Source organism: Coregonus clupeaformis, chromosome 21, assembly GCF_020615455.1.
Source record: "Coregonus clupeaformis isolate EN_2021a chromosome 21, ASM2061545v1, whole genome shotgun sequence".
Classification (NCBI taxonomy): domain Eukaryota; kingdom Metazoa; phylum Chordata; class Actinopteri; order Salmoniformes; family Salmonidae; genus Coregonus; species Coregonus clupeaformis.
Window position 1 is genome coordinate 45,234,017 of NC_059212.1, and position 21,590 is coordinate 45,255,606.

Here is a 21,590-nt window from a genome sequence, read left to right on the forward strand (position 1 = left end):
TAGGTGAGAGGTTCTGGACCTGGACACTGGTTACTGTGCTATAGGGGAGAGGTTCTGGACCTGGACACGGGTTACTGTTCTGTCCTCCTCCTCTCCCCTGAGACCAGTATACGCATAATAATATAATATAATATGCCATTTAGCAGACGCTTTTATCCAAAGCGACTTACAGTCATGCGTGCATACATTTTTGTGTATGGGTGGTCCCAGGAATCGAACCCACTACCTTGGCGTTACAAGCGCCGTGCTCTACCAGCTGAGCTACAGAGGACCACATGGTACATGAATGGTATATGAATGGTACATGAATGGTATATGAATGGTACATGAATGGTATATGAATGGTACATGAATGGTATATGAATGGTATATGAATGGTACATGAATGGTATATGAATGGTATATGCATGGTGGACTGTGTGGAGGGGACACAAGTAGTTGAGCCATGCAGCAGTGCATTGTGGACCCGGTGTCAAGAGGATGTGTGGACTTGATCCATGCAGATGCGTGGAACCAAGGACAGCGATAATCTCACTGGCAATCTGATGCTGAATTCTGAACCGACCCCTTGCTCCCTAGGCCTTCATGTAGATCCAAGAGGAAATGTGGTGATATCTCCAACTTGAAGTCAGATAAGCTAGGTAGGTGGATCACACACCCTCTCCACTTTACAATTTTCTAATTGTAAGGTGACTAGGTGTTAGGGGGTAGGGTGCTCGGGGACTATTTGGGACTCAACAGTGGTCTTACTAGCAGCAGAGTTGATTAGACGGAGGGGGCTGCCGGGTTATCTTGAAGGACTCGTTGCTGTCAACGTCTGGATTCTCCAGAGGCGGTATCTGTTTACCTTGTTGATAAACACAAGTTTACTGGAGAACGGAGACCAAGTAGAGACTTTTGGACAAGGTGGATAATTGTATAATATAAGGCAGTTTATTCAGAGGTAAAGATATCTGGAATCGCGTGCACGGACCCGTTCGTCAATCTCGTAGGGAGATATCTGAGAGAGCCCCAAAACATTGTGTGCTGACATTTTATACAATAAAATGAAGTAGGTTGAATCTAGTAGTTCTGATCTTCTGATTGGTCCTGATGAGTTGGGCGAGGTCACCTCCAGGCTAGTGTCACTGTTGCATTGGCTCTGAGTCGGGTTCTCTGTCTTCAGATGTTCAGCCTAAGAGAAGGGGATTTTTGTGTGTGTGTGTGTGTGTGTGTGTGTGTGTGTGTGTGTGTGTGTGTGTGTGTGTGTATGTGTGTGTGTGTGTGTGTGTGTGTGTGTGTGTATGTGTGTGTGTGTGTGTGTGTGTGTGTATGTGTGTATGTGTGTGTGTGTGTGTGTGTGTGTGTGTGTATGTGTGTGTGTGTGTGGGGGTGTGTGTGTGTCCTCAGAGCAAGAACTCGTGAGTTGGAAGAACTGAGAGACCTATGGCGTGGGTGTTGTCCATAGCCACCTGCTGACAAGGCTGACAAGATAGGACTCTTTTTGTCCATTGTATTGAATACAAAGGCCCAACACAAAATGGGTCATGCACAAGATTTTAGTCAGACCAAGCTATAACATTATATATTTACTACGACAAATCCCTCTCTTCACGTCTCCCCAGAGACGTGACCAAGTAACAGTAAAGAAGGAAAACTTAAGACGTGACACAAGCTAACAGTGTAATTGGCAAAATAGGGAAAACTTTATCAGAAGATAAAGTTTTGATTCCCCCTCTTCACGTCTCACAAGAGACGTGACAAAAAGCTTAAATGCTGCAATTTGGCAAAATAGGGAAAACTTTATCAGAAGATAAAGTTTTAATTCCCCCTCTTCACGTCTCACAAGAGACGTGACACAAGCTAATAGTGCAATTGGCAAAATAGGGAAAACTTTATCAGAAGATAAAGTTTTACATTCCCCTCTTCACGTCTCACAAGAGACGTGACAAAAAGCTTAAATGCTGCAATTGGCAAAATAGGGAAAACTTTATCAGAAGATAAAGTTTTACATTCCCCCTCTTCACGTCTCACAAGAGACGTGACAAAAAGCTTAAATGCTGCAATTGGCAAAATAGGGAAAACTTTATCAGAAGATAAAGTTTTACATTCCCCCTCTTCACGTCTCACAAGAGACGTGACAAAGCTTAAATGCTATTCATCATCCAGATATCCTTGGTCAGCATCGTCAATAGCAAGCAAAGGAAACATCTGACCGTTATCTGCAGGATTTGGATCAATAGCGGTGGTTATAATCCTGGTTGTCAGCGTCCGTATGCATGGAATGCAACAGCATCCACAAAGCACTAGAATTGCAGCAAAAACAGAGATGGATACAAGTATAGAAGAAACAAGCGTTTTATATTTACCAAACGCATCCATCCAAGAGTCCCACATTGAAGTATCCACCCCTGAGTGGCTCTTCATTTTGCCATTAAGAGTTCGTAACCCTTCCAGGGCGACAGTCAAGCTGCCATCTGAGGCTGTATTGTTGGGAATAAAGGTACAACATTGTTCACCAAACATAGCACATACTCCTCCTTTTTCAGCCAGGAGCATGTCGACAGCAATACGATTTTGGAAAGCCATGAGAGGTTGCAGCCAACTGGCCATGCACCTCCTCAAAACCTTGTTGTGTCCAATTGCCTAATTTTTTGAACATTAATGTATGTAGTTAATTCTATCGACGTTTTTATTAATGGTATAACAGTCAGCACCCAAAAGACACTAACTGTACTCCATGTACCCATGTTCAAGGACAGTTTCACAGACAACAAAGAGAGAGTGTTCTTATCAGCCTGTTATGTGAAACAATCCATATCAGTACAGTGCTCCTCCTTAATGCATTCCTTCCAAGCTATTCATCACATACAGATCCAATTAAAAATAAAAGCCAACAATTTTATTGTGTCACTCTAAACAGAGTATAATCACCCTTAAGAATAACAGGATATGGAAATTAAATCACAACATTTAATGTTAATAAAAATAAAAATAATAATTTTAACCCTCTATTCCTCCCCTACACCTAACATGTACTGAGTTGGCTACCAGCCACCCAGGAATCCTTTACCTTCACATCAGGAAGAATAAACAATCACAGTGGTTAGTAAAAACATAAGGTAATAAATGAGCAAGAACTGAAAATAAATGCGTGTATGTATTTTACTAGGCAAAACATGGATCATCCAGCTTGGTCTCAGAGTCAGTAGCAGAGTCACCTGCATCATCCTGGGCCGGTAACAACAGCATCATACCTGACGCCTGCACCACTCCTACCACTGACCTCCTGAGACAGGGGACGATGCAAGCAGCACAACACATTAACAGCAAAAACACAATTACTAGGGTCAGAAATCCAGTAACCACCATAGAAGAGTACTCACCAAACCAATCACTCAGCCAGGAAATAAGGCAACATCCACAAAGAACAAGTATACCCATAGAGGCCATAACTTCACCCAGAATAGTCACAACAATAGTTTTCCATTTACCAAATATGTTATCAAACCAACCGTTTATGGAGCTATCAATACCAGAGTTCTCAACCAGTTCGTTCGAGGTGCGTGGTGATGGTCACTCAAGCGCTTTGGTCACGGGCCCGTCCGGTGCTATATTGTTGGAGATGAAAGTACAGCACATATATCCAAACAGAACACAAACCCCGTCCCGCTCAGCCAAAAGCATATCTAAAGCTATTCTATTCTGCCATGTCATTAAGCTAGTTGCCGCTGTCTGCTCAGCTAATCCCTTTATTGCATCACGAGTGTGGTTTATAAATATTTTGCTGGTTATATTAAATATAATTTATCCAATCTACATTTTTATTAATTGTTGACCACCAGAAAATACTTACATTTACATTTTTTTTACATTTTAGTCATTTAGCAGACGCTCTTATCCAGAGCGACTTACAGAAGCAATTAGGGTTAAGTGCCTTGCTCAAGGGCACATCGACAGATTTTTCACCTAGTTGGCTCGGGGATTAGAACCAGCGACCTTTCGGTTACTGGCACAACGCTCTTACCCACTAAGCTACCTGCCGCCAAGCTACCTACTTGATTCAAACCCAGCTGCGATCTGATTGTGGATCCCATCAATATATATCCTTTCATCAAAGGATCCCGGGAGGAGGTCCTACTTTCTATGTGACAACTCACCAGTCTCTGACACGTTTGATTGTTTGCGTATGTAGGTGAGTTCACAATCAGTTATCACCACACATCCATCAGATGTCAGCACGGGTCTGGTTTTTGGCTCCTAAAATCCTCTGGCTGCAACAAAGAGGAGAGATTAGTCATGGTCTCTTTAGGTGTGACATTCTCTGTGTGGGAGCAGGAGCTAAAAGGCCCTACCCTGTATCCTATCCTTACTAGTCCTAGAAAAACAATTAGAATCCCCTTTGACTTCAAACTGAGGCAACCCAGGTCGGGATGACTTTGTTATCGGGGAAACAGATAGTGCAAGTTACCATAAGACTCTTTCACCACATTCCCAGGGTGGCTTGCATGGAGGATAAACTTGACAGAGAGTCAAAGCCTGTCAAAGGGAACTGAGTAGTTGTTAACCTTGGTTTGGCTGTCCCACAGGCAAAACAGTCCTCTTTAGACATCGTTTTTGCCATATACTGAATCCATTCCAACCACAGGTTAAGATTTCTATACCCCGTTTCCACCTGTACCACTTCCTCCAGGTCTATAGTTTTGCACTATCTTTATCACAGCCCCGGTCTCACTACCTCCCTCAGAGAGGTTTACTCTAGAATTTCCCCTTTCCCTACGTCTAGCTGTCTCCTATGCCTTTTCAACTTGTGTTAGGTTAACTACCACTTCTGGCTGAAACAGGAGGGTCCGTGTGTGTTAGGAATATGGCCCCCACAATCAGACAGCTACCTACCGTCGGGAGACCTGTGAATCCCCACCCTTGCCCTGAGAACATGTCAGATGCCAGAGGCCAACCCATTGCTTTACCTTCTATCGACCTCACACAGGGATGATCAGACAGGGTAAGGGAATCTTCGTTAAGGAGCCAACCCCCGAGCCCTAGTGGTAATCGGATCTTTCTCCTAACTCTGTGTTTGTTCGTCAGGTGTAGCTGGTTTTGCCTTTTTACAGTGTGTGACATGGACCCAGATGGATCTCTCAGCTATTCTGCTGGCAAAGGCAGTACTTGGTAGGGCCCTTCCCGCCAGGCCTGATTCAGTCTCCTGGTTAGATAGAATAGGTCACCTTCTCCTTTAGTTCACCTGTGGGGCACAAAACCTCTGACATACAGGTGTGGTTAATAAACTATCATACAAGTTTTTTTTTTTTTTTTTAAGTATTTTGTCCTCTCCTTCGTATATATTTAATATTTAATCCAACCATCCCCCTTTTTGACACATGATTTGGCCATGTGTCAATATTACCACCCAGGGACGGCTTGTTCAATAGGGCGATATGGGCGACGCACTGCCAAACGGGAAAAGGAAGGGATTTTTTTTCTAATCAATTATAAAAAAATAAAAAATTATTTAAAAAATTTATAAATTTATAAAAAATTATATCACGGCAACAGCAGTTATCAGTGTTCACGTCTGATCTGACAGCCACTAAATGTCAAATCAGGCTAAAGTCGTGCTTCAAATGGCCCCGCCCCGTTTTTTGGGCGATTTCAGTCAGGTTGAAAATCGCCCAGAAGTCTCTCATAGCCTGTCATGTAAAATCTATTTGTTTCACATTTCAAAGCTTTCAATACATTCTCTATGGGTGTCTGTGGGCTTGCACTTACGCGCTTTCGTCATACATAACGTAACCACGAATGAACGTAACTAAGAAAAGACCAGGTAGCAGCCTCAATCAATTCACTACTACTATCAAAATGGCTAGGCTTCAGTCCAACTCGATTGTGTCTTTGAAAGAAGTTCCTTTTTGTCGGCGAACAAATTAAGATAAATTGGCAACGAAACAATTAGGACCTCCCAGACCAAATTTAATAATTCAACAGGTTTCTACTAAAGGCGGAAAGTCCTACACCCGAGGATTTTCCAAAAATTGGTACGAACGAAAAAAGACATTGCCACTCACTCAACTGGATGACGAGGGATACAGGCTAGCTGTCCGCCGCCACAACGATGAGGTTAGTGTTGATAATCACAAGTTTACTGGATGTGGATATGGTGTAATAAAGGCAGTTTATTCAGAGGTAAATATATCTGGAATCGCGTTCACGGACCCGTTCGTCAAACTATAAGCTATAAATTAAGCCCCATTACTTACCATATCAGATAAGAGAAATTGCTGCAGCTACATATATTTTACATCCTGGCCCTACATAGTTCACTATTTGCATCACTTACCAAAATATTAGCGTTTGCTAGCGAAGAGATTTGTTGTGGCAAATGAACTTGGGCTGGGAATTGCCAGGAACCTCACGATAAGATATATGCATCAGCATTGCGAGTCTCATGATTCTATACGTATTGCGATTCGATACTGTGATTTTATTGCGCACCATATGTCTGTTGCAGAGGGATCAGAAAGCCATGAGAACGAGTTTTGATCAGTCATGGAAATAAAAGTGCTGAAAACTAATTGGCTCCCAATGTGAAAAGATTGAGAACAAGCTATGAAGGAACAATAATGGTGTTTTGGTGCAGGTACAGCCAACTAGCGCTAAAATATTGCGATATTGTCAATACAGTATATCGTAAAGTATCACTATGTAACTCGATTTATTTCACCCCAATCCCTCAAATTAACGGTAAATAACTGAATTGTTTGCCCCACATTTAGCTAAGATGATTAGCTAGCCAGCTAAAATGTTTTATTTAGTTAGCAGTCGCATCTACAATAGTTTACTGTCAATAACATGTCTCCAAAAATGACGTGGTGTCTCCAATTGTGTTGACATTTTACAATTGCAATGCGCATCCATGAGTATCCACTTTCTGTAGCTCAGCTGGTAGAGCATGGTGCTTGTAACGCCAAGGTAGTGGGTTCGATCCCCGGGACCACCCATACACAAAAATGTATGCACGCATGACTGTAAGTCGCTTTGGATAAAAGCGTCTGCTAAATGGCATATTATTATTATTATTATTATTATTATCTGAAGAGAGCCCCGAAACATTGTGTGCAGACATTTTATGCAATAAATGAAGTAGGTTCAATCTAGTAGTTCTGATCTTCTGATTGGTCCTGATGAGTTGGGCGAGGTCACCTCCAGGCTACTGTCACTGTTGCATTGGCTCTGAGTCGGGTTCTCTGTCTTCAAATGTTCAGCCTAAGAGAGGGATTTTTGTGTGTGTGTGTGTGTGTGTTTAACAGTGATGATGAGTGTGTGTGTGTGTGTGTTTAACAGTGATGATGTGTGTGTGTGTGTGTTTGTGTGTGTGTGTGTGTGTGTCCTCAGAGCAAGAACTCGTGAGTTGGAAGAACTGAGAGGCCTATGGCGTGGGTGTTGTCCTTGGCCACCTGCTGACAAGGCTGACAAGATAGGACCCTTTTGTCCATTGTTATTGGATAGGAACAGAACTTATAACCAGCTCCTGACCTAAATAGATCTTAGCACAACATTTTACTCAACATATCATATTCCATATTCACTATAACAAATATATTTACTACGACATTAGCAAGAACCGCCACATCCTCAGCCGGCTAATCCAGTGTGTGAAGTTTTGCGGAGTGTTTGAGTTAGCTTTGCGAGGCAAAGATGAAACTGAGGGCTCCACCAACCCTGGTAAGCCAACACTTTTGAGATCAGTCAATAAATGCTTCTGGTATTGACTTATATGCTGCCCCTGTCTTCATGTTGTTGCTGGACATATCTTTTTTTTAAATGTGTGTAGGTCACCTAAATCATCAGAAAAATTGCCCCTCCTGAGAATTTTTTCAGGAGCCGCCACTGTTACCACCTACCTATTTTACCCTCAACTTAGTAAAATAAACTATCTTAAAGTCCTCCTCTCATGCCTTTAGAATTTACTAGTGTGGATGATTAAAATAACACCAGAATGTTAAAACAGAGTTCAGAGGCCATTGAAATCATTTAACGAACTGTTTAATCCCATAGTATACTAAACATTACCATTATTCTAAATATTTCATAAATGTTAGTTATCCCAAGTGTTCATTAAGTCCTCATGACATTCATTCTCATAAGAAATCATATATACCCCAAACTCAGCCAAAACCTAAAAAATCCATAAAATTCACTGTGTGCACCTTTAAGACCTATAACCCTTGACCTGCTGAAAACCCTCCAAAATTGAAACAACAAGACTTTATTAACATCATACTAGGTGTGTTGTTTTCTATTTGAAAACCCCAATTAAAAACAACAACCAAACAGCCAGGTCATGAGGACTCCTGATTTCTCTCTTCCCCTTCTGCCTACAGTTTCTTAACTGGTGCCCTTTCCTTGCAGTAACTACACGGTTCCTCACATTCTCTAGCAAAATGTCCCGTTTTGTCACAATTGTAACACTTCCACTCACTCCTGTCTCCACTATTACTATTTCCTTCTTGTCTGTCTTTGCTACCGTAACCTCTCTTCTCTCCTAGGTATTGACTAATAGTCTCACTGTCTCTAATTCAACACAAAACCCCATCATCCAATTAATTTTCATACCCATTACTGTCAATGCCAAATTAGGTTTCTCTGTTCCTGTTGAAGTGCTGAGTCAATAGTAGCCAATTCAAACACCTCACAATTTGGATCAAAAGGGTTCCTTAGTCTTCCCCCCACTAGAGTCTACTATTTCTCCCTCAAGGACTAATCACGCCTTATCTTCCTCTTTCTCACGCTCAAAGCTGGGGGATGGACTTCTCTCTCCTCTCTCCTGTCTGATGGATTGCATGTCTCTCTGAGACTATTACACAATTCAGTTATTTTCCCAACATACTCTCCGTAATCGGCCCATGGCAAAAGTGTCCTATGGGCATCCCCTGAAACCCACTGCCCTCTAACGGCAGCCCAAACCTTACTATTCCTGTCATGGGGTGGGTCATTCTTTCTACCGCTCTGGCCACGTCCTCTGTGTTCATGGCCTGTCTGCTAAATGGCATATTATTATTACTGTATACATCTAAGGTTGCTGGGGCCCCTTTCATTCCCCGCCAATAGATTAGGTAAGGCTATCAGTGGGTACTGGCCCCCTCCTTTGGTTATATAATGGAGATTTCTTCTATTCCTGGATTCCATTTTAATTACATCAAACATTTCTCGTCCCCAGTAAATTCTGGGACCTCTTGTGAGGATTTGCCCCCCATGGTTGGTACTGTTAAAAATCCCTTAGCCACCTCTTCTATATTATAAGTCAATTTAACAAGTAATTCAAAATAGCTTCACACAACAACCCCTCATAAGGAGTGCCCAGCAGGAGTCCAATTCCTATCAGAAAACATACATACAAACATTCAGACACTCCCAATCTCTCCCAGGGGGAAAAAAGTTATTCTTCACCCTGGGTGAGATTGTTGTTCCCATAAGGGTTTCTTCATTGTGTTGTCAGGATTGGTTCTCGCTGCTCAAATCAGCTCTTACTTCAGACAATGGTCTGGAAGGAGTGGGGGCTGGAGTGCAGTGTGTTAGATGGTGCCAGGGTGCGCCTGATTTACCTCTGACCTGGACTGAGTGTGAAGTAACCTCCTTCACTTCGTACGGTCCAGTCCACCTGGGTTCCAGCCACTTTCTTTTGTGGACTTTCACCCTCACCCAGTCTCCCACTTTTACCTTCAGTGGCGCCGGATCTCCCGTCAGCTCCCCCTCTTGGACCTTGTGAATCTGTTTGGAGAGAGCTGCAGAAAGTTCCGTCAGTTTTCTCACAATTTTACAGATTGGTATTCAGTTTCATAAGTTTCACTATAACTTCCCATCACCCATTAACGCGTTATAATACATAAAAACACACAACCCAAAAAAGCCAATTGGAATTACAATGCTTAATGTATTCAGGCTATCAAAGCGTCCTAGAACACATTCTCAGTTCGACTGCCACCCTTCACACAGCCTTATTTAGGCACCTTCATTATGTGAAGTCACAGAAGCAACTGGATCCCTTAGAGATTTTTTTTCTCAGGTTAACTGCACCTTTCACACAACCATTTAAATGGAATGTTTTAAATGTGAAATTACAGAGATAGCTGGCATCTCCGAGAATTTAGTACCTCTGGTCAATTTCGGTGATTCTCCCCCACCCAGTGGCGGCTCCTGAAAAAATTCTCAGGAGGGGCAATTTTTCTGATGATTTAGGTGACCTACACACATTTTTAAAAAGATATGTCCAGCAACAACATGAAGACAGGGGCAGCATATAAGTCAATACCAGAATCATTTATTGACTGATCTCAGGGAGTGCTCCTAATCTCAGCTTGTTACCTGTATAAAAGACACCTGTCCACAGAAGCAATCAATCAATCAGATTCCAAACTCTCCACCATGGCCAAGACCAAAGAGCTCTCCAAGGATGTCAGGGACAAAATTGGAGACCTACACAAGGCTGGAATAATAATAATAATAATAATAATATGCCATTTAGCAGACGCTTTTATCCAAAGCGACTTACAGTCATGCGTGCATACATTTTTGTGTATGGGTGGTCCCGGGGATCGAACCCACTACCTTGGCGTTACAAGCGCCGTGCTCTACCAGCTGAGCTACAGAAAGTGGATACTCATGGATGCGCATCGCAATTGTAAAATGTCAACACAATTGGAGACACCACGTCATTTTTGGAGACATGTTATTGACAGTAAACTATTGTAGATGCGACTGCTAACTAAATAAAACATTTTAGCTGGCTAGCTAATCATCTTAGCTAAATGTGGGGCAAACAATTCAGTTATTTACCGTTAATTTGAGGGATTGGGGTGAAAGAAATCGAGTTACATAGTGATACTTTACGATATACTGTATTGACAATATCACAATATAACCATATCCACCCTGTCCAAAGTCTCTACTTGGTCTCAGTTCTCCAGTAAACTTGTGATTATCAACACTAACCTCATCGTTGTGGCGGCGGACAGCTAGCCTGTATCCCTCATCCAGTTGAGTGGCAATGTTATTTTTTCGTTCGTACCATTTTTTGGAAAATCCTCGGGTGTAGGACTTCCCCCTTTAGTAGAAACCTGTTGAATTATTAAATTTGGTCTGGGAGGTCCTAATTGTTTCGTTGCCAATTTATCTTCATTTGTTCGCCGACAAAAAGGAAATTCTTTCAAAGACACAATCGAGTTGCACTGAAGCCTAGCCATGTTGATAGTAGTAGTGAATTGATTGACGCTGCTACCCTCTCTTTTCTTAGTTACGTTCATGTGACGAAAGCGCGTAAGTGCAAGCCCACAGACACCCATTGAGATTGTATTGAAGGCTCTGAAATTTGAAAAAAATAGATTTTACATGGGAGTCTATGACAGAAGTTCTGGGCGATTTTCAATCTGACTGAAATCGCCCCCAAAAGGGGGTGGAGCCATTTGAAGCACGACTTTAGCCTGATTCGACATTTAGTGGCAGTGTGGCACTGTGGCAGATCAGACGTATAGATTACAACACTGATAACTACTGTTGCCGTGATATAATTGATTAGAAAAAAAATCCCTTCCTTTTCCCGTTTGGCAGTGCGTCGCCCATATCGCCCTATTGAACAGGCCGTCCCTGCCCCCACCTAATGATGGGTAAAATCTTATCCACTCATACGTCAAAACACACCTACCACACAACCTATCTAAAATAGGACCTTTTAAATGTGGAAACAACCTATCAGGGATAGTAGTGACGGCCATGGCTATTTCAGTATATATATATATATATATATATGTATATAGAATTTCGGGTAAGGTCCGACTATCTTAGTGTACTTAGCCCGTCACTGGCCGAGGCCAGCAATGTATTCTTGGTGCCAACACCGACTTATCTCAGGTGCCCCACCCTCGTACACAAAGAATTTTCAATAATTTATTATTAGGAATTATTTTGCAAAAGGTATTATTGTTTTTCAGTTATTCGAGTTATTATATATTTTCCCAAAAGGTATCAGAATCGCCCTTTTGGAACAATATATTAGCAAACCCGAGCGCTCCCAAAACAATCATCAATTTAATCCCAGGAATTATTTTGCAAAAGTTATTATTGTCTTTCAGGTACTCGAGCTATTATATATTTTCCCAAAAGGTATCAGAATCGCCCTTTTGGAAGAATATATTAACAAACTCAAGCGCTCCTAAAATAATTATCAATCTAATTCTAGGAATTATTTGCAAAAGTTATTATTGTTTTTCAGGTATTCGAGTTATTATATATTTTCCCAAAAGGTATCAGAATCGCCCTTTTGGAAGAATATATTAGCAAACTCGAGCGCTCCTAAAATAATTATCAATTTAATTTTAGAATTTAGGGAAATACCAACACCACAAGAGGGAAAAAGTACAAGTCAGCTTTCAGCGCAGCGGCTACATAACAGGCCAAATAGGACTCGGTGGTCCTCTTAAAAGTTATCAACTAGTTAGTCTCATGAAACGGCCAATCTTACACAACATTCAGGTTAACATTTTCAACATTTACATTTTGCATTTACATATCAACATCAACACACGAATTCAGTTTGAGTTCCTCACAGTACATCTAGTTGAGTGCCAAGTCAACCATTGCCCGACTATCTGAACTTGTATTTTTATTTTATTTTATTGATTCTCCTCAAGGAGACTCCCAGTTGTTTAAACCATTCAACTGGCGTCTAGTTGGGAGAACCTTTTCTGGACTTGGATTCTCACGGAATTAACTCAATCCGACTATCTGAATCTTTTTATCAAGCCACCAGATCCTTCTCTTGTGGATCAAATAAAAGGGTCCATCTCTTGTGAACCAAACCTCTGTAATAGGCTCCTCACTAGAGAGCCACACTTCAACAGAAAATAAAAGTCGGTCCTTCTCTTGTGAACCACTGTAACTAGACTTCTTCTCTTAGAGTCACATTTCAACAGTAAAAACCTAAGATTTCAGATATCAACAGTAAAAATAAAAGGGTCCTTCTCTTGTGAACCAACACCTCTGTAACTAGACTCCTCACCTAGAGAGTCACATTTCAACAGTAAAAATAAAAGGGTCCTTCTCTTGTGAACCACTGTAACTAGACTCCTCACCTAGAGAGTCACATTTCAACAGTAAAAACCTAAAGAATTCAGATATCTTTACACATGTGCCTTTTGAGTCATAATAGATATGTTATAAATTTAACAGTAATCCATACTCACGCTCAGTACTACTGATCTTAATTTTGGTTTATCCTATAATACAATATGCAGATTTTGTTTTAACAGGTTCTGCTTACCTTTGTATTGACGGCCGTCTAGATCAGTTTCCTGAGGCGAGCTGGATTCCCGGCTGCTCCTGCGAACAGGTCACCCGTCCGTTCTGATCCGTCTCTTACTTGTCTCCTTTCTCTATCAACTTTCTATGGACCGAATTCAGAGAAGAAAACCATCCTCTGCTACCAATTTTGTTGATAAACACAAGTTTACTGGAGAACGGAGACCAAGTAGAGACTTTTGGACAAGGTGGATAATTGTATAATATAAGGCAGTTTATTCAGAGGTAAAGATATCTGGAATCGCGTGCACGGACCCGTTCGTCAATCTCGTAGGGAGATATCTGAGAGAGCCCCAAAACATTGTGTGCTGACATTTTATACAATAAAATGAAGTAGGTTGAATCTAGTAGTTCTGATCTTCTGATTGGTCCTGATGAGTTGGGCGAGGTCACCTCCAGGCTAGTGTCACTGTTGCATTGGCTCTGAGTCGGGTTCTCTGTCTTCAGATGTTCAGCCTAAGAGAAGGGGATTTTTGTGTGTGTGTGTGTGTGTGTGTGTGTATGTGTGTGTGTGTGTGTGTGTGTGTGTATGTGTGTGTATGTGTGTGTGTGTGTGTGTGTGTGTGTATGTGTGTGTGTGTGTGTGTGTGTGTGTATGTGTGTGTGTGTGTGGGGGTGTGTGTGTGTCCTCAGAGCAAGAACTCGTGAGTTGGAAGAACTGAGAGACCTATGGCGTGGGTGTTGTCCATAGCCACCTGCTGACAAGGCTGACAAGATAGGACTCTTTTTGTCCATTGTATTGAAAAGGCCCAACACAAAATGGGTCATGCACAAGATTTTAGTCAGACCAAGCTATAACATTATATATTTACTACGACAACCTGAAACACATCACAGGATCAGTTTGAAGGTGCAGTTTAAACAACCAGGTGCAGTTTAAACAACCAGGTGCAGTTTAAACAACCAGGTGCAGTTTGAAGGAAGTTGAGGTCGTGGGGGGAGGGGGTACTATTCCATGGAATAGTATAACAGTAATCCTTCTACACGCCCCCCCTCCCCATAAAAAAAAAAAAGGGTGGTTGTGTCCCACTGGCTATCCTAAGTTGAATGCACCAATGTGTAAGTCGCTCTGGATAAGAGCGTCTGCTAAATGACTTTAAATGTTTCTGGAGTAACTAGCGTTAGCAATGGCTCCAGAAGCTAAATGGTATCCATGAGTTCCTCTGACTCTGGGTATGTAGAAAAGGGGCTTAATTGACAAGATCTCGCACTACATCCCTTTAAGTGGTGAATCCTAACTTTCACTTAAGTTGAATTGTCACTTAGTCATACAATAATGTCAATGGGAGACTAAGTGAAAATCTGACTTAAAGTGGAAGTTAAGATGTGTCCAAAAGAGAGCTGTTAACAGGCACTGTGCCAATATAATATGCCATTTAGCAGACGCTTTTATCCAAAGCGACTCACAGTCATGTGCGCATACATTTTTGTGTATGGGTGGTCCCGGGGATCGAACCCACTACCCTGGCGTTACAAGCGCCGTGCTCTACCAGCTGAGCTACAGAGGACCACTACTCTGTCTTACGAGGTTGAATGGAATGTTGTGATGTCTACAACGAACAGACGTCAAAAGACATTCACAAGGGATGCTCTAGTTTAGAACACCTTATGGACGCATTAACAATTCACGATAAACAAACTAAACAGTGTTTGATGTGGTTCGGGTGGAATGAACCACCTTGCCAACATAAACGCTGAACTAGAAACACTTACTGATCTTCTGAAAGAGCTCCTCCACGTTGACAGCGTTTCTGGCGCTGGTCTCCATGAAGATAGCTGCAATGGACTCAGCAAAGTCCTTAGCTTCCTTCATAGGAACTTCCCTGTTAAAGGAGAAACTAAAACTACAGCTTAGGTTGACTCATTTACATTTACATTTTAGTCATTTAGCAGACGCTCTTATCCAGAGCGACTTACAGGAGCAATTAGGGTTAAGTGCCTTGCTCAAGGGCACATTTACGTCATTTAGCAGACGCTCTTATCCAGAGCGACTCACCAATTGGTGCGTTCACCCTATAGCCAGTGGGATAACCACTTTACAATTTTGGGGGGGGGTAGAAGGATTACTTTATCCTATCCCAGGTATTCCTTAAAGAGGTGGGGTTTCAAATGTCTCCGGAAGGTGGTGAGTGACTCCGCTGTCCTGGCGTCGTGAGGGAGCTTGTTCCACCATTGGGGTGCCAGAGCAGCGAACAGTTTTGACTGGGCTGAGCGGGAACTATGCTTCCGCAGAGGAAGGGGAGCCAGCAGGCCAGAGGTGGATGAACGCAATGCCCTCGTTTGGGTGTAGGGACTGATCAGAGCCCGAAGGTACAGAGGTGCCGTTCCCCTCACTGCTCCATAGGCAAGCACCATGGTCTTGTAGCGGACTCAACAACAGGGCTTCCATAACAAACTTAGCCTTTAACGTATAGGGGTGAGGTTACACACTCGTGAGAATGTCAGCTCAGAATAGTATTTTAGTTGTTAAGTAAAGAAAATGAAACCTTTGTTGTGAACTTCCTACACTTCCTTAGCTTGAGACTGGTAGCTAGGCTAATACTTCCTAGTCTTAAAATATAAGAAAGGTGGACATCGAGGTCCTGTCAATCAAAGGGGTCCTTAAGGACTACAGAGCAGAGTTGTTTAGCTGAGTCCCAGGAACAGCCATACACAACACCGTGGCAAGGTGACCAATCAACAGGGTTCCCATGACCACGTTAGGCCTTTAACATGGCTCATTCTACAGTGGTGGTGAAGTACCAACACATGACTGATACCTGATGTCCCCCAAATCCTTCTTGTTCCCTGCCAAGGCTACAATGATGTCCTCAGGACCGTGCTCCTTCAGCTCCTTCACCCATTTCTTTAGTGTCTGGAATGAGTCCTGATGGCCAGACAGACAGACAGACAGAACAGAAGAGGGCAGACAGAACAGAACAGAACAGGGCAGACAGAACAGAACAGGGCAGACAGAACAGAACAGGGCAGACAGAACAGAACAGGGCAGACAGAACAGAACAGGGCAGACAGAACAGAAGAGGGCAGACAGAACAGAACAGGGCAGACAGAACAGAACAGGGCAGACAGAACAGAACAGGGCAGACAGAACAGACATGGACAGAACAGGGTAGACAGAACAGAACAGGGCAGACAGAACAGACAGACAGGCAGGCAGGCAGACAGAACAGAACAGAACAGGGCAGACAGAACAGACATGGACAGAACAGGGCAGACAGAACAGAACAGGGCAGACAGAACAGACATGGACAGAACAGGGTAGACAGAACAGAACAGGGCAGACAGAACAGACAGACAGGCAGGCAGACAGAACAGAACAGAACAGGGCAGACAGAACAGACATGGACAGAACAGGGCAGACAGAACAGAACAGGGCAGACAGAACAGACATGGACAGAACAGGGTAGACAGAACAGAACAGGGCAGACAGAACAGACAGACAGGCAGGCAGACAGAACAGAACAGAACAGGGCAGACAGAACAGACATGGACAGAACAGGGCAGACAGAACAGAACAGGGCAGACAGAACAGACATGGCCAGACAGACAGAACAGAACAGAACAGGGCAGACAGAACAGACATGGACAGACAGGCAGGCAGACAGAACAGGGCAGACAGAACAGGGCAGACAGAACAGACATGGACAGACAGGCAGGCAGACAGAACAGGGCAGACAGAACAGGGCAGACAGAACAGGGCAGACAGAACAGGGCAGACAGAACAGACATGGACAGACAGGCAGGCAGACAGAACAGGGCAGACAGATCAGGGCAGACAGAACAGGGCAGACAGACCAATGACCAGATTACACTTTACTACAGGACTGATTTGTAAAGCTTTTTATACCCCAAAGCCTCCTTTCTCTAGTCTGGGCCCGTATTCATAAAGTAGAATCAGGATCAGGTCCCCACCTGTCCAATATCATCTTAATTATAATGATCTAAAAGGCTAAACTGATCCCAGATCAGCAGTGCTACTCTGAGAGGCTTTATGAGTGCAGGCCCTGTTCTCAAATCTGTCTGGCATGACAATGACCACAGGAGTTGTCAAGACAACACAAACGTGCTGTAATGTCTGGAGTCTGGGAATCCACGCAGAATATTGATGCGTTCCTTCCCAGTTTGGTGATGTCATAGACTATGACAGCAGCGGCAGAGCCTCTGTAGTACACGGAACTGGAATACAACCATACATTAACTTAGCTACGAACAAGGGGAGGTTGCAGTTCATATGACTGTTAACCATGTTTAACTAACTATTTCAGCTTTAGGGTTAAAAAAAAAAAATGAAACATTCAAGTTTAAATATAAAACAGGAAATAATATAAATTGATGATAAGATAGAAGCTATAGTGATTTACAAAACAGTATAACTGAGATATTATTTCCCCATGTGTTAAGGACGTAGTGATGAGTCATTCCAACAGCACGCATGGTCAGCATATTGCCCAGCCTACACACTTTTCCATTTACACTCACACGCACGCACTCACCTCACTCAAATGCACGTACGCACTTTTTTCCATTTACACCCCACCCCTGTGAGTCATCACACCACATCAACACTGTGAACCTTGAACTCTGAACCCATGGTGTGTCCCAGAATAACCAACCACATCTTCTCTAAGAATAGGAATCCTTCTCATGATGACATGAGACATATGTTACACAGTCAAGAAAAGCCACTTGAGCAGTGATTGGACAGATACCATCGGAACCAGGAAGTATGGCTGTTGCAACGCGAGACAAGACAACAACATCAAACTAAATCTCTGTCCAATGGACAGATCAAATAGTGAGTAGGGTTGTCCATTCCCAACCCCTCCGTAGTCTCCAGGAATCGGTCTTTACCTCCCGGAAAGCAGTGAAACTTATTTTGGAGATTGTTTTATTTGTATCCAGTCAACAAGAAAATAATGTGGACAGGTTTTTCTAATCTCCCAGAATGAGATTGGTCCTATTTTGAGATGGCAACCCTACCAGTGAGAGCAGTGGAGGCTGCTGAGGGGAGGACGGCTCATAATAATGGATGGAATGGAGTCAATGGAATGGAGTCAATGGAATGGAAACCATGTGTTTGATGCCATTCCATTGACTCCATTCCAGCCATTATTATGAGCCGTCCTCCCCTCAGCAGCCTCCATTGAGTGAGAGAGAAAGGTGGACAGGTGAAGAATGAGAAGGGAGGAGGAAATAAACAGATAAAGGATGAAGAAGAGGAGGAAGAGGAAGAGGTACCCACCCTTTCCTGTCCCGCTGTGTCCCAGATGAGGAACTTGTGTAGTTCATGTCCACACGGCACTGTCTTGGTTAAAAACGATGCCCTGCAAGTAACACAGAACATTAGGCCTAGCATAGCCTTAGCATTAAGACAACTGTCTGAATGTAGCATAGCCTTAGCATTAAGACAACTGTCTGAATGTAGCATAGCCTTAGCATTAAGACAACTGTCTGAATGTAGCATAGCCTTAGCATTAAGACAACTGTCTGAATGTAGCATAGCCTTAGCATTAAGACAACTGTCTGAATGTAGCATAGCCTTAGCATTAAGACAACTGTCTGAATGTAGCATAGCCTTAGCATTAAGACAACTGTCTGAATGTAGCATAGCCTTAGCATTAAGACAACTGTCTGAATGTAGCATAGCCTTAGCATTAAGACAACTGTCTGAATGTAGCATAGCCTTAGCATTAAGACAACTGTCTGAATGTAGCATAGCCTTAGCATTAAGACAACTGTCTGAATGTAGCATAGAATAGTGCTAACTGTCAAGGACAGAACAGGTCAGGACAAAACAGAGCAGGACAGGTCAGAGCAGATCAGGGCAGAGCAGGACAGAGCAGGTCAGGACAGAGCAGAGCAGGACAGGACAGGGCAGAGCAGGTCAGAGCAGGACAGAACAGGACAGGACAAAACAGAGCAGGTCAGGACACAGCAGGACAGGTCAGGACACAGCAGAACAGGACAGGACAGGGCAGAGCAGGTCAGAGCAGTACAGAACAGGACAGAGCAGGACAGAGCAGGTCAGAACAGAACAGGGCAGGTCAGGGCAGGTCAGAGTAGGCCAGAACAGGACAGAGTAGGCCAGAACAGGACAGAGCAGGTCAGAGTAGGCCAGAACAGGACAGAGCAGAGCAGGACAGGGCAGAGCAGGACAGAATAGTTCAGGACACAGCAGAACAGGACAGGACAGAGCAGGTCAGAGCAGTACAGAACAGGACAGAGCAGGTCAGAGTATGCCAGAACAGGACAGAGCAGAGCAGGTCAGGACAGGTCAGGACAGAACAGGGCAGGTCAGGACAGAGCAGGACAGAACAGGACAGGTCAAAACAGAATAGAAGAATAACTGTATTTTTCCCCATGTGGGATGATGACTGTTTTAGACTCAGTAACCACCAAGGCCTATTATGAGATACACTGGCCCTGTGTAGCTCAGTTGGTAGAGCATGGCGCTTACAACGCCAGGGTTGATGCACTCACTAAGTCGCTCTGGATAAGAGCATCTGCTAAATGACTTAAATGTAATACACAATCAGATATGGAATATTTGGACATAAAGCCCTTATTTCCTGGAAAATCCTTCCAACACATATTTTGCTAATTTCATTTTCTTCCTTGGATGTGGAAGACAGAGTTTGAGACACTGGTTTTATTTTGAGATTGTCATGCAATTAAACTTGATATTCCTGAAAGGTCTCCAGAACAGGACAGGCAGGAAGCTGATTACACACTTGTTGCTGCCTATTGCATAGAAAAAGGGTATTAATGCTCTTACAACGTACCCTATTGTTGGACTGACGTTGTGGTCGAAATGGTCTTGCACAAAACGACATACAATACTAGACTTGCCCACTCCTGTATCCTTAATAATAAAAAAAATAAGAATAAATTGGGTGAAATGCTATGTAGGGGTTGCTCTATCTGTACAGAAGATACAGTAATGTTATTGCCTAAAGCATCCTAGTAGCCTGTGTTGTTTGTGTAGCTTATGGTAACCAAGGAAACATACATACTGTATCTGTTGGTGTAGTCATGCAGGACCAAATAGTTACTTTATTTTTTTTTTAAACTCTAGCGGGATGGTGCCGTAACGGTTGGTATTTAATAGAAGAGCCATTCCAAAAATGCAGGTTAAGGGAAATCTCTAACAAAACAAACAATGTTGCAGTACAACAAACAACAACAACCCATAGCTGACAACACAATACAAAAGGGATTTTAAAGGCCTATGAAGGTCAGGGGAAAGGTTATGATTACGACTCCACATTATTTTACTAAATAAATCTTGTCTCAATGTACAACGATTCTTCGATAAGATAAGATAATAACAGTGCCGTTTATATACGATGTCAAATTATAGTTAGACAGATAGGCATTCAAACGGTCGTGTTCCCAGTGTAAAAAGATACAGCCGGACCGCAGACAGAAGGAATTTCCAAAGAGAATCACCGCCCAATACCTTATTTAATTTACCCCTAGAAGACACACTTTAAGTTCCCGTATGGCCATTTTAAAAGGTTACGGCAATCTAGGCATATTTCTTCCGTTTCTTTTCAACGCCTTTGTCTCTCCATGTTTGCTTACAACTGATTTTTCTTTAGATAAGAGAGAGAAAGAACCTCAGTCCCTAAACAGGACTTATGGCCATCTTTCCAAACAAAACGGAATCAGTTGGAGCAACCCCGAAACGCTCACTGTCACGTGACGGCCGTAACCTCTTCTGTTACTTTTATGTTCAAAAGAGAAGAGATTACAAGAACATCTGAAAAAGACAAGGAGATAAAGAAAATTAAGAATAGTGCCAGAGAAGAATAAAGAAACGGTTTATTTTAGGCTCAAGATAGCGGTCCCCCAATAGGAGTGAATATAGTGAGTAAAGAGAGAAGGTATTTGAGTGAGAGGACAAGCAGTGGAGAATATAACTGCAACATATTCAGGATATTACACTTAGTTCCAGGTGTAACCGGTGTGAAATGGCTGCGGTGCGCACTAGTAGCGTTTCAATCGGTGACGTCACTCGCTCTGAGACCTTGAAGTAGTTGTTTCCCTTTGCTCTGCAAGGGCCGCGGCTTTTGTGGAGCGACGGGTAACGGTGCTTCGAGGGTGACTGTTGTTGATGTGTGCAGAGGGTCCCTGGTTCAAGCCCAGGTAGGGGCGAGGAGAGGGACAGAAGCAACACTGTTACACAGGTGTGGCAATTATTATGTAGCCTGTGTGAGAATGTACTGGAGTTCGGTGAGGAGAGGAGAGGATGACTTTCG

General features: G+C 43.0%; 1 protein-coding gene across 1 annotated transcript; it reads right to left on the minus strand.

Annotated features, from left to right (window-relative positions):
• Positions 1-749: 749 nt before the first annotated feature.
• On the minus strand, positions 750-20,838 carry LOC121534512 (ras-related protein Rab-31-like). Its single transcript, XM_041841097.1, has 8 exons — positions 20,803-20,838; positions 20,112-20,191; positions 18,572-18,653; positions 17,998-18,059; positions 17,424-17,505; positions 16,089-16,195; positions 15,043-15,152; positions 750-847 (listed from the first exon to the last, which is right to left on the minus strand). The coding sequence occupies exons 1-8, from the start codon at positions 20,836-20,838 to the stop codon at positions 750-752; spliced, it is 657 nt and encodes a 218-aa protein (XP_041697031.1).
• Between the last annotated feature and the right edge of the window lie 752 nt (positions 20,839-21,590).